Source organism: Lepidochelys olivacea, assembly GCF_965140295.1.
Source record: "Lepidochelys olivacea isolate rLepOli2 genome assembly, chromosome: 1".
Lineage (NCBI taxonomy): Eukaryota > Metazoa > Chordata > Testudines > Cheloniidae > Lepidochelys > Lepidochelys olivacea.
The window spans coordinates 24,801,724-24,816,168 of record NC_140411.1 but is presented as its reverse complement, the minus strand read 5'-3'; the positions used below and the strand labels follow the sequence as shown (position 1 = coordinate 24,816,168).

The 14,445-nt window shown below is 39.1% G+C and overlaps 1 protein-coding gene across 4 annotated transcripts in view; it reads right to left on the bottom strand.

Moving 5' to 3' along the window:
• Nucleotides 1-317: 317 nt before the first annotated feature.
• The window catches only part of TMEM135 (transmembrane protein 135), a 385,311-nt gene continuing 371,183 nt past the window's right edge, over nt 318-14,445 (bottom strand). For all 4 annotated transcript variants that reach the window (XM_084617016.1, XM_084617014.1, XM_084617013.1 and 1 more), the window contains 5 exons: nt 12,032-12,095; nt 9,818-9,894; nt 5,749-5,847; nt 4,481-4,548; nt 318-2,592 (listed from right to left, as the gene is read on the bottom strand). In XM_084617016.1, the coding sequence (XP_084473142.1) occupies nt 2,460-2,592; nt 4,481-4,548; nt 5,749-5,847; nt 9,818-9,894; nt 12,032-12,095 (441 nt within the window). In that variant the 3' untranslated portion in view covers nt 318-2,459. The remainder of the gene's footprint in view (nt 2,593-4,480; nt 4,549-5,748; nt 5,848-9,817; nt 9,895-12,031; nt 12,096-14,445) is intronic.

Sequence of the window (14,445 nt, the reverse complement as noted above, 5' to 3'; positions counted from 1 at the left end):
TTAGTATATGGAGCATCACTGAGTATATTCATATGCCACTTTTATACAAAATATTTGTAAATAAAAAATATTAAAGTCCTGTGTTTTGGTTTATATTGCAAAGTTATGCAGGTTAAATCTACAACGCTTAGTCACATGAAGAATTCATTCACTACCACTGGATTTACTTCAGTGGTTTTACTAAGAAAAGTGAACAGAAAATTACAATTTTGTAAAGAAGCAGATATATTACTGTCAGGGAGGAAAACATTAGGACTAAGAGTGCTTTCCCCCTCCACCCATCCCACAAGTATTTGACTCCAATAAAAATAATAATGTAAGGTTTAGAATGTTTTATTTTTACATTACATGACAGCCATTAAAACAAGGATTATGAATGTAGGAAACAAGAAGACATGGACCAAACTGGTATCTAGATATTGAGACACAGTCCTCGGCTGTTTTAACTCAAATATAGAGACCTATCACCATTTTCATTCCAACAAGGAAAAGAAAAGCTAAGCTATCTGTAAAAGATTTCGAAAAATCTGAGACTGGCACACTCACTCTACTAAGTCCTGATAGTCTAGTACATCAGTTCTAAAATGTTACCCAAAACATACAGCATTCAGACTTCAGAAGGTCATGTGTTTTAGAAATGCTAATGGAAAAACAGTCCTTCCAACATTCCTCCTACAATCCTGACAGAGCCCAGCTGATTTTTTTTTTATTTTTGAGCAATGTTAGTTTACCATTACAAGCAAATAAGATATTGCACACAAACCTAGCTTGCAAAACCCACTCAACTTGGGCCATGTATGTTGTTTTCACAAGGAATTATAAGTAGCTGATGATCATCATTATTATGGTAAAGGATGAACAGGTAGGTTTTGTGCATGGGCTGGTACATTTTCATGACAATTTTGTTAAGTCTGATGTAAATGTTAACATATATGGCATTGTGAAATTAAACAAATGGGAGCTGAAATGTGTTAAGATTGGGACAGAATTACTGTTATGACATAGGTTCTATTAAGTAATTATTTTACTGTGTGTGGCAAAAGCTTCCAGCAAATAAACCAGATTAAAAAAAAAAAATGCATACATCCTTACTTCCCATTCACAGGCATTTGTTGCATTTCCATTGTCTGATCTTTTTAGTCGAATGCAAGTAAAGCTCATATTTTCCCTGAAAAGCTAGGAGACTCTGATCATAATTCAGCCATGGCTGCCCTGAACAGCCTATAAACAACAGAAGTAGGAAAGGAATTAGCATGTCAAGATTTCACTTTAGAACACAAAGGTGAAGTGTCATCTGTAAAAATATGCAGAGAAAGAAAGAAGTGGATTTTGAGCAGATATTTATTTATATTAAGTACCGTATTAAACTTCATGGAATTGTCTATGGTCACGACTGTCTGCTATATCAAGGGGAAAGCATTCTTCATCGATTAACGGAACAACTGAATATGAAGAAACACGAATGAATGTGTCAGATAAAACTGTTTTGCTATGATGGTTGAACTTTAGGAGTTTGTTCCCTTTTGAAGACCATTGGAATGCAATTTAGTATTGATGCTTAAATCAAGTAGATTTAATCTAAACTGATACTCGTCAAGTCTTTTTTGTAAAACTCATTTAATTTTAGTGTGTGTGTTTGTATTTTAAGCAATCTACTGTTTGGACTACCCTCTCGAAAGCTCAGCCATTGCATTCCTCCCTCTCATTGTCTTGTCATTTTCCATGTGGCAAATATTAACTTCCACACACTGCTGTTTCTTAAGAAGCACAAGTCACTGACACCTGTTTTTTTACATTTCCTTTGTTCATGGTCTACATCAATGGAATGACAGCTCTGGAGTATGGTTTATGGGCTAACCAGCACTCTTTTGGTGGAAGGGTTGCTGTTTTTGTAGCCATAGCTGGGTAGAAATAGCCTAGTCTTTAATTAAAAGTGGCTATTGGTTATTTTTAAAATTTTCAGTGACAGACTGGTGGATTTTTAAAAACACATATTTGGAATTCAGGGGACATTTCTCACCAGACTGTAACAGTTTTAAGATAAGGTAAAACTTTGGACTGAAACCATCCTTTCTCATTTTGGAAATATTAGTTTTACAAAGAAATTTTCTACTGGAATGAGCTACAGAAATGAAAATGTTATTTTAAAGTATATTTATGTCATAGGTGTATTTAATTTCTATAGATATATTACTCATTGATTTAATTCAGTCAAGAATCTACCATATTGTCAATCAACTACAATGATCCAGAAACAGTTTCTGGCTATGGAAAGGGCTTAATTATTAAGCCACATCTTCCTACAAAGCTTCAGTATTTCTGATTGGTAAAAAGCATTTCTCATTGAAATAATACTGAAGTGGAGCACAAGTCCTCTTCCATCAATTTGACTGTTAAGTTAATTAACTCTTCAGGACAAAATGGTGATCATATTTAATCACAAGATAAAGTATCGTTTTTCAAGACAGCTCAATTGGTAGCTCCGGTGATACAGAAGTATATCTTGGGTCAAGCTTAGGTATGAAATTCTTGAAGTTCTTAGATGCTTCAGTACCAAATACATCTAATACTTGTCTATTCATGACAGCAAACCTGAAATAGAAAAGACTCATGACAAAATGAACACTTTTTCCATTTAATAATAAATAAAATTACTTTAAAGTTATTCTACGTTGTAATGATGAAATATTGCCCATATCTTTAAACCTGCACTTCTTATGCAGGTAAAATACCTGTTAAAGTCAATAAGAGTTTAGTCAAGCAGAAGAAGAATTGTAGGATATGATCTTAAGTTTGCAATCAGATCTTTAAAAAACTTTAACTGCATTTGATTCAATGTTTCAACAAGCTGGGTGCTAAAAGCTTTTACAAACAGCAAGTAGGTTTTAAAAACTGTACTGGATGCTAAGGGTGGACACACGAGAGAGGTAATCCTGACTAGTACGTAAAATGGGGACTCAGTTATCGTCTTATGTTCTTAGAGAATTGCAAGTTTTTCATTTTGGACACCACGGGTGCCTTTTTATGTTTGAACAATACAAATGCTTATGAAGTGAATCACTTCGCATGTGATTTGTATTTTATTTAATACATTTGACTATTTCTACCAGAAAAAAAAAATGCCCTTTTCTTGTCCCCAGGATGAGCAAAAGCACAGTTCTGTCTACATGTCTCCTGAGTTTCCCTTAGTGGTTTCACAACATTTTCTTATTTTTTAAGATGTTTTCCCTCCCCTGTTACCGTGAAAGACTCACACAAGCAATAGGAGAAAATGACTGCCTACTCAGCAAAAGAGTCAAACTGATTATACACAAAGCAGGAGGTTGGACTAGATGACCTCCTGAGGTACCTTCCAACTCTGATATTCTATGATTCTATGAAAGTGGTATCAAAACACAAAACAAAGTGAAAAACATGCAGCTTTCTCCCTGTAACCTCTTTCAATTACAGTAAGCTTAGGGCAAAATAATTCAGGAAGAAGTGTGATTTTCAAATTGACATATTGGTCTTTTGTGCAATTTTGCACATTATCAAGTTATCCCCATTCAGTTTGGTTCTGTTTGGGGAATTATGAGCTTCCATAATTCTTCCCATTTTGGTCAGTCTGCTTTTAGATTGCTTGTCAAGTGATTCATCTTGTATTGAGTGCTGCGTTCTGCTGCATTGTCAAAAGAATATTTTAGATTTCCAGTGCAAATACAGAATAAAACAGGATTCAGCTGGACACAGAATCTAAAAAAGTTTATGATTATAACTGGTCAAAAATTTTAAAAGAAACATACCTTCCAACAAAAAATATGGTCTTTTTTCAGAAAAGGAGCTTTTCATGAAAAATTGTCAAAATCTTCAAAGTTTTCAACTTTTTGTGAGAATTTTTAATATGTCTGTCAACTTTTGTATTGACATGTTTACCAAAATTGTGTTTGAAATCACTGTAAAACATTTTTATTGCGTGAAAATGTTTGGTAATGATTTTAAACGTGATTTTTGGAAATCTGCACTTTTGGTAAATGACAATGTTTGACAACTTTGAGAATGATTTTGATTTTAAAAAGATAAAATTACAGGGATAATTTCCTGAAAACAGATGATGGATCAATTTCAAACCCTGCAAAACATAATCAGGTCTTAAATTCTGAAACTGCAAAACTATTTTTTGACCAAGATGCTCTCCAAAGGTCCCAGTTAAACTGTCTCATGTTTAACTAGATACTCACTTTAGACTAACATTTTAACATTTCTGTAGAATATGAAACTAGGTTTTCTCACAAACTTTGAATCCAAAAGTTTTTGAATGTGCTTAATAAGTGACAGTCACATTCATATAATTTTGACATATATTCACTACCAATTTTATCTAATACCTCAGATAACACAGACTTCTCAAAGTAGTCTTTGACAGCAAGTGAATTAAAGACAATACCTGTCTAGCTAAAATGAAATTTGCTACTAAGCATTTCCAACCACCTCAGTTACTTACCTGCCTTTTGTCAATCGTAAAAGGAATTTCCAATAAGAAGGTCTCAGGGTCTGAACTTCCATCACAGCCTACAATCAGAATATTGATCATAATTTCTCCCAGTAAATAATTAAAACATGGTCAGCCAATAGATACTAAGAAAATTAAAGTGAGCTACCTGCAATTCTTACTCTCTAATGATATGTAGGCACAAGAGAGCCATACTCTTGGGTATGTGCTAACTGCAAATGACTAGTGAGAGAACCATAGCTAAAGTCTCTGAACATCAGATCATAGCAGGGTAGCATGTCTGTTCCCCTACATGAAGCCCTGGTCACCTGAGATGCCTCAATCCATCAGTTACCTTAGACGTAAAGATAGAAAATATACCATTTTATGGGGATGCTTTGTGGGTGACTAGAGTTGTTTTGGTTAAGCACCAGTGAATAAGAATTGAAAGTAAGTAACTTGATTTATTCTAAAGGAATGGTACAGAAAACATATTCTCACTCCCGGAGAATAAAAAGCTCCAGAAATGCATTCAGCCTGAACAACAAAAGTAGGGTTGGCAGATTCTGACAGCAGCATGCAGATGGCAGGATGGAGTAGCAGAAAGTGGCAGGCGAGTAGGTCAACACGGCCAGGGCCTTTGCAGCAGCCGTGGGAGGTAGATTCAACCAGCACAGCCAGGGCCGGACTGGAGAAGGCAAGAAGAGGAGTAAACCACGGATGAAGAGGTGGTTTTGAGGCACTATAGAAAGGTGGTGAAGGAGTAGGTGATTCACGAGGGAAGAGAGAGGAGATGACTGCAGCTTGCTTCAAGTTACAAAACTGGAGATTTCCTTGTTAGTTTCTCCTGATTTTTCAAATCTACAGTTGCAGTTAAAGTGGATTGAGTGTGAAGTTTTCCAATTCAGCAGTACTCTATGGTTGAATATTAAAACTTATTGTCTGTCTCCTAGAGCAAAATACTAAGTGAGGTGAAGTCTCTGCCAATCAGTCCATTTTTAATCGTCTTTGGTTAATACATCTTGAGATTTTTTTTTCCATAGAAGTCAAAACCTGCTTATGATATCCACATTACATTACAAATGGATAAACAGTCATGGAAAGACTAAATTATCTTCCCACCGTAACAGTACAAAATCAGTGTGGCAGATACAGAAATAGGAGCTACATTGCACTAACTCCTGCTTTATCATGGAATCTCCATTTCAACCCATTGTTTTAATCAAAATTTGAAATAAGTTGAAGGAATTTTGTCTTTTATTTGAAGGCAAAATACGTACCGCCTGAAAGCAGATTGCTGTGGAAATGGCATAGATGATGCTGTCTGCATGAGGAAAATAGGGAACCTTTCCTGCTTCAATGCCTTTGAAGTACATGGTCTATAAAAACAAACAAAACACATGTTGAGTAAATCATAACAAAGGAAAATGCATGTACTTTGTCGTCAGTTATGGTCCCATTCCTGAAGTCCCCTGCCAAAGTTGTGACAGCTACTGAAATTCATGTGACATTTTCTTATGCAAGAGCCATGACCTGCAAGCTCATCAGTGTTCTGTAATTTATTTATGGATTTTTCACACTGGAGTGACGTATACATTCAATGCATGGCAAGACTTACTAAAGGGTTTTCCAACATTATTGGCTGCAGACTAGCTGCAGGAGGAGGGTAGAAAAGAGAAGCAGTGGAGGTAAGGAAAGCTCTATGAACTCAGATCCAGCCCACCCTTTACAGCTCTGGGGAAAGCAGTCCATTTTCTCTCCCTGCTTAAGTGATTTCTGATGCAGTGATTTCTGATGCAGCTAGCAATGGGAACAACTCCCCTGTTCCTGTGGCATGCAGTTCACTTGTACCCAATGGAACCACCAGCAAATACCGATTCCCCTGCACCATGCAACAAGCAGCATGTAGCCTTCCAGAGAATGGGGGACTGTAATGGGAGAGCCACAAAACAAGGAAAAAGAGAGCAAAATAAAATTAAAATTAAACTAGAAAGCTTTAAAAGAGAGAAAATAAAAATCTTGATGAGCAGGAAGAAAGAATAAAGACAACAAGAATAAAAGCAGACACTATAAAGAGCATGTAGAGAGAAGTATGGGGACAGTGATCTCTTTGTACCAGGGGTTGGTATGAGGGATGGGAATGCCCATCCACCAATCACTCCAAAGGAGGCTGCAAACAAACCACGGTTGGGAACTAGTGATGATGTAAATAGATGCGCAGTTTGTCAGTGCATTGATCGTTAGAAGCGTACCATTAACATAGCTTTTTCCATCTTCAAAGCTATTTGAACGTTAACTAGTCGTCACATACCTCTATGAGGAAAGTCAAGAAACACCACTGTTACACTCTGTACCTCAAAGCAGCACCCCGGAACCCCCATATTCACTACTCTGATATGATTATGAGATGTTTTGTACAAAGTATGCCTTGTGAGGTATCATTTAAAAAGTCTTGATCTGCTGAATGTTAATATCCTGTTGAGGTGTATATTCTGTTATTGTATGTGAAGTTATAAAGAATTGCTGTGTGCGCGTTACTGAAATATGTCATGAAGTGGGGAGTACCCAGCTAGCATTTCAGTAGCTACAAAGGAGCAACTATCACTGCCCAGACAGGGACTGATGGCCCATCAAGAAGAATCCACTCTTCCAGAAACTCCTCAGAGAGAGCACATACGCAATTAGGACTGCCTGACCCCACATCACAGCAAGGATCTTTCTAGTACCTGGAAAAAAGTATAAAAGAGGGACAGTGACATCATCACTTGGCCTTTCTCCTCCCCCATCTCAACACCTGGAAGATCATCTGGAAGACACAGACTTTGAACTGGGGAGATTGGTCCCAGACTGGGAAGGGAATCTAGCCTGTGTATTGACAACTGTAAGCTGCCCCTAATATCTATTAGGGTGAGAGATTGCTTGATTCAAATATTGCTTAGTCTGTAGATTTTAGACTGCAAGTTTATTCTTATTTCTTAGGTAACCAACATTGACTTCTAATCTACCTTTCTGTAGTTAATAAATCTGTTTTATATTTTACCTAAAACAGCGTGTTCTTGGTTGAAGTGCTTGGGGAATCTCAGCTCAGTTTACAAAGGTTGGTGCATGTCCACTTTCCTATGATGAAGTGGCAAACTAATGAATGAGCTTGTACTGTCCAAGGGAGTCTTGAGCCGTGAAAGATGGTATATTTCTGGGGTGCAAGCGTAGGAGCTGGGGTGACTTGCTGGTGCCTCTCGCTGTATGATTCATGAGTGGCTCAGGGAGCATTCATGCAATTTAGCTGGCTGTGGGGTTCCACATGCTGATGGCTGAGTGATCACAGCACCTGGAGGGGTTTGCTGCTTGTTACTGACACAGCATTGTGTGAGACAGCCCAAGCTGGAGAGTTATGGGGGCACAGCAGTCCCACAGTTCCGGGGATCCTTTCAAACCCACATTACAAATGTGACTATTGTGGCAGATGGCTTAAATGACTTGTCCAGATCAACGAAAGTAGTATAAATGCTGAGATTAGAATGCAGAGGCTCCTGGATCCTATTGAACAGCACTACATTAATGAGTACTAGGGAACTTTTATGTGCACTTGCAAGGTCTATTTGGAGCAATTAGTGTGCAACACATTAGTGCACTTTATTCATCTTCTCCCTCTCCCCGCAGTGTGTATTACACCACCCGTAGATAAGCCTTCTGGTTCCTGAGTGCCTAAGGCACTTTTGAAAATGGGATTCTGGTCCCTAAGTCACCTAGGTGCATTTAAAAAATGTACCCCAAATGTCTATATGACATTGCACAGCATGGATTTGTTTATTTTAAAGGGGCATTGTAGATCTTGGAGAGTACAGGAGGTAATCTCTGTGATACATGCTTCTTTTTAAAAAGAACAAAGCCAAACAAAGCGGTAAGTAGTCAAATACAATGGATATTTTGCTACCCTTAAACAACTCCAAATCACATACTTTCTTTTTGAGAAAACATTTAAAGTTTATTTTCTTGAACACAGCTTGACCTTCCAAGCAGCACACGCCTCTTTGGTCAGTTACCCTTGGCTTGTATAATATGGTAAAAGAAGTAAAAACTGAAATAAACCCATGCAGTATTTTTGTTATTTCATTGCAGCCACAATGTCTCAGAGTAAAGTCCAGAGAAAACCATCAGCAATACAGCATAACATTTTATTTATTATAAATGTAGCCCTGAAGTACGTAGAACTAATACAACAGGGATAACCCTATGGGACTGAGTTGTGTTGACATATCATTACGTAAACCACCTTCAGAATCTGACTCTGGATTGTAAGGAACATGTAGGACCACATTACATGTTTCTCTTTGTTTCACATTTCATCTTATTCTTCACATTTTTCTCTCTCTTTTCTTTAAAACAAATCCATAGCTAGCAGAGGAGCTGGATTAACAGTATTAGAGATTGGAGTCCTGGAGGTGAGTGGAAGGAAGTGGCAATGGTTCGGGGTCTTGGCATAATGGGCAGACACTATCAGTTTATCCCAGTGCGGCTGCTAGAGGAAGAGCCATGAATAACTCATGATTTCATAGAAAAATCACAGTGAAACTTAAAAAAAGACTCCAAAGAGTGATCTCCCCTTTTCTTTCCCAATTCACATATTCATAAACTGTGACTATAAATATGGGTGTATGAACAATCCCTGAGTTGTTGTTTGCATAGGCAGTCACTCTTCATTTTTACTTTTTCCCAGGCTAACATAATTTTAATAGCTCATAGAAAACAGAATGGACTTTCAGACCTCAAAAAAAAAAAAAAAAAAAGCAATGTAACTGGTGGTCACTTTCCAGGTTAGAATTTGATCAATTAAAGCAAACAGGAAAGCAATTTCATCTGCATGCTAAAACCAAAACTATATTGAGTTACCGTAATTCATAATTCAGACTAATGCCAAAATCAGAGAACAGAGGCAGGAAGTCAGCTGTAGGTTTTGGCAATAAATCTGAAGGGAAGGACTAGTTTTGACTTATGGTTTTGGTGGAAATTGACAAAATGCACATTCTTGGAACTTTTATATTTGAAATTCTGCAAAGGTGACACAGCAGGGGGCTACAAAAAGGAAATTAGAGGGAGATGAGGGGGAAAATATGTGCAGATAAATGGATAAACTGTTAGACTTAGTTCTGGAAAGGAGGGATATAAAGGAAATGAGACCACAGGACTGAGCCATCACTTGGGCACACGTCTGGTATAATGGAGCATCGTTGTACAATCTCACATTACATTTGCACTTTTGGCCAACGCTTGTAACATTTGTTTTCTTCCTCCGCTCTGTTACAACAGCTAAAAAGAAACACTCTGGAACTAGCAGTGTACCTTACTTACCTCCACTAGTTTGGAAGCCAGGTACATGGAGATAGTAGTGCTTTTGTAAAACATCATAGAAACTCCTGCCAGGGATCCTGCAACAGTTAGAAAACAAAATTATTGGTAAGAGCCTCAACTATTTCCTTGCTATCGCTCAACACCGTTCTGACATTACACAAACTTGTGACTCTCTCTATTAGCATCTATTACATCCAATGTTCAGTGATGTTTCTGTAGTGCATATGAAAGGGTCTTTTATGCTTTTTAGAAAGAACAGACTCCTGTAATTTTGAAACTGGGAGCCAAATCTTTAGCCCCGTAACCAGCTTCCTGGCCCCAAATCCCCCCCCCCCCCCCCGAACTGGTCCAGAGGATCCATACAACAGTGGATGCTCTGGACCTGACTCTACACACCCACATCCCTGCTGCACAGCGGGTCCACAGGGAGCAGCACTGGGCACCACGCAGACAGTGCATACTTTGTACATACTCACTTCCCACCCCATCACAGCACAGTGGAACTGCATCAGTTCTACTGCCCAGGGATGTTCTTTGGCTCCAGCGGAAGGGCCAGGTTCTGTCCCTCTTTTTAAATGAACATGCTAATGTATACAGAGCAAGTTCTATTAGACATTGGGAAAGATCAAAATAAAAAAAGACAACCTTACTCTTGTGCCAAATACAATTTATTGCCCTTGATGCTAAACACAAACAATGCAAGTATAATTTATAAAAGGAAACTTCAGAACAAAAGTATTGCATTTACATTAAACCACCTAAACGCTGCTTTTCATTTCAACACAAGCTTCACATTTACTTTCCTGTTCTCAAAGCACTTAGAAATTCCGGAATAGGAACTCGGGACAGACTTCCAAATGCTCTCCAGTAATATTTCACAGTATATGGTGCTTTTCATCCTAAGTATCCTAAGGTGCTTTATAAATGATGGGGTAAATGGTGTTCTCTGTTGTGTGCATACGCTGTGGGGAGAAGAGCATGCACATGAAGTCTAAGTTGAAGTGTCGGAGTAAGATAGGATACTGGTCTCGAGTGCTACGCTGGGGAACTGGTTAATGTGGCCATCAGCACACAATGGTTCCAAGGGTTAGCCTGCTGGACAGATGATGGAATGTACTGCACAAACAAAAGCGGTTACACGCAAGCTATGTGCTGTCCTACGTATGCTATCAAGATGGCTTGAAGACCTCCTTTTCCTCCTGCAATGCAGCTCCTAAAGTGTAATGGCAGGATTTTGCTCTCTATGGGTAGGTTTACACTGCAAGCAAAGATGTGCTTGTAGCATGGGCAGGTATATCATGCTAGCTGTAATCTGCCTAGCATGGATAACAACATTAGTACTGACGCGGTGGCACAGGATTCAGCATGGGCTAGCTGCTACCGTACAAACCCTGCAGGGACCTTGGGTACGTGCTCGGGTTGTTCGCCCACACTAAAGTGCATGCTTCCTTCTCTAAACTACCATTGTTGCCCGTTCTAGCTACATTAAAGCTAGATTAGGTATGCCTATCCATGCTACAATCACATCTCTTCTTGCTGTGTGGAAATACTCTATGTGGTACTTACACACTCCCTGAAGGGGAAGGCAGAAGTTATCCAGATAACCAGGCTTGCTGCCCTGGGTGCCAACTTCCAGGGGATGCCGTGCTGCTCAGCCCACCCCCCCTTTTTTTGCACTCCACTGACTGACTGCCCGCTCTTTTTTTGTTGTTTTTTTCCAACCTCTTGGTGGTGGTGGTGGGGAAGTGTGCCAAAATCTAGTCTACCTCACCTCTCAAAATGCCTACGGCCACTCCTGTGGACAATCTATGCCCAGCACATTGTACAACCAAAGGGGAGGGGGAAATTTGGTTAAAGATACTGGGGGCAAGCCCCCATTCTTATGAAGTGTCATGCAATCTTTAATGGCCACACAGGGAACAGAGATTCTTGGGATTTTAAGGCTTCATTCATTAGGATTGGGATTCAGGTTATGTCCTTTAGAAGGAAGAAAGTCTGTTTCACAAACACACACACACCCACCCACCCACCCATCAGGATTTGAACCTGTGGTTCCAGCAAGTCTAGGTGTTTTAGAGCTGCTGCTAGAGACTCAGCCATTCCTTCTGGCTAAGCAACAGTAGCTTGTTTATATTTATGCATTTAATCCAACCTTTTAAATCTAATGACAATATTACTGACTTGGGCACTATCCACTTCTTCTCATGGACTTACCTGCTATAAGAGCATGAAGTTCATCATCCAGGTTTCGTACCCAGCGCAGGAAGCAACTAGTACCCTGCATTTGTGGGGGAAATACAATAGCCTTGGTTAGTGTTTTATTTAAAATGTTATTAGTTTGGGGTTACATTACAGTATAATCCAATAATAATGTATAAACATATATATAAGGTATTCATGAAGGATCAACAATCACCTCATTAACAATTGTCCCGACTGCTACTATAAGCATTCATAAGGCACCCATCACTGGGGTTCCTGGGTGCACTTTATGTATTTTAGATTAGGAGCAAACTAAATTTTCTCAACATTCGGGAGCATATACTGTGTGATCAATCAAACTAACCTTAAACTTACTCTGAAGGGATAGGGGAAAATCCACCTGCTGTCTGATCACTGTCCATATATTTGGAGCAGCTTAATTTGCTGATCAATCTCTCCACTCCCCTGTTCAGCTGTGAGGAACAAGAGTAGCCAAAGAGGGTGGGAGGGGTAGAGGAGGGTGACTTTGGTTGACCTCCACTAGGGCCAGAACACCCCCCAGTTCCTCATGTGTCCACCCAACAGGCTCACGATGTTTTGATAAATCAGGGCTCCCAGTAACCTAAAGAGCAACTTTAAAGTTTTGCAAATAGCTAAAAGTCCCAATGGAATTGTGGTGTTGTTGTTGCCATGTTGGTTCCATGACACAAGAGACAAGGTGGGTGAGGTAATCTTTGATTGGACCAACTTCTGTTGGTGGAATGAACAAGCTTTCAAGATACACAGAGCTTGTCCTCAGATCTCATTGTCCTAGTGGAATTCCGAGTAACCTGTTGTTATTATGAGCAATTCATAGACCTGTAGAGATTAAGGCCAGAAGGAACCGTTAGCATAGATAATCTAATCTAGCCTTACCTCCTGTACAGCACAGGTCATTAACTTTCACCTAGTTACCCTTGTATTGATCCCCAAAATTTGTCTTTGACTGAAGCATAACTTGTGTTTGACAAAAGTATATCTTCTAAAAAGCATCTGAAGATATCAAGATTTTTGAAGTGGTCCATGATGTGTCCTCACTGCATCTTGTATTCCATTTTTTTGGCTTGCAATAAGTGAGTGGTTAGAAGGTACTACACAAGATCTGCTTACGTTACACTATGCTTAGTAGGTGAGGTATAGATGTGGTTCTCTGTGACATATCTCAAAGCAGAAATAAAAAACAATGTAACACACATTCAACATGTAGTCACCCTTCAACATTAAAAACATCAGGCAGAATATTTCACCCTTTATAAACTCCAGTAAAAGATTTGAGTAGCTGTCATTTTTGTAAACTCTCAACAGCTCATTTGTGCAGTTCTACCAAAATTTTTAATCCCGGTAATTAACAATTACTTGTGTCTAATTCTAGCCACTTTAAATTAAAAGTGAAATTCTGTTTTCTTGCTTTGCAGCCTGTAACAGTTGATTACAAAAGTAAGACAGTAGTTTTTAGCTTTTGAATACTCACATATTTATGTCTGAATACGCAATAGAAATATTGTTAATTTGGTTAAGGATATGAAATTGCTATGGTTACATCAACATTTGAGTATTGCAGCATGCTCTGCGTGTGGCTATAGGTTGGGCCAGATTCTCAGCTGCTGTAAATCAATATAATTCAGTTGATTTCAAGGGAGCTGCAGTAATCTACATCAGCTGACAATCCAGTCTACATCAGTTTAAAATCTGGAACTGGAGTAGAAGGTGGCTTCCCAACTGGTGAGTGGAGTGTCATAGGAGTAGCACAAGACACTTTATCCTACAATTTTTTGCTGGTAGCTTCAAGGTTGTACAAGGAGGAGGGTGAAAAGTTGTTCACTTTAAGTGCTGAGGATAGGATATGAAGCAATGGGCTTACATTGCAGCAAGGGCAGTTTAGGTTAGACATTAGGAAAAACAACCTGTCAGCGTAGGGAACATTCCAAAAACTACCTAGGGTGGTTGTGGAATCTCCATCATTGTCTAACCTGTTCTTAAAACCTCCAAACACCTGTCAGGACTGGTCTACTTAGTCCTGCTTTGAGTGCAGGGGATTGGACTAGATGACCTACTGAGGTTCCTTTCAGTCCTACACTTCTATGATTCTAAGGTAGAACTGAAGATGTTGCTTATGAGCTAAAAAACCCTAAGTGGCCTGGGAGATGCCTACTTGAAAAAGAGCCTCTTTTCATGGGCAATACTGTCTCTCCTGCAGATAATAGAGGTGGCTGAGCTAGAGTCTCCTCCATATAACAGAAAGGGCTGCTGACACCATCCGTTTCACTTTAGAATTCACTCCCCTCTAGGTCTGAAATTGCTCAAATCCACTCACTTTCAGGACATACTGCAAATCTCATCGGTTTTTTTGAGCACTCGTGGGGAGAATGGAAGAGCAGATCCTGAGC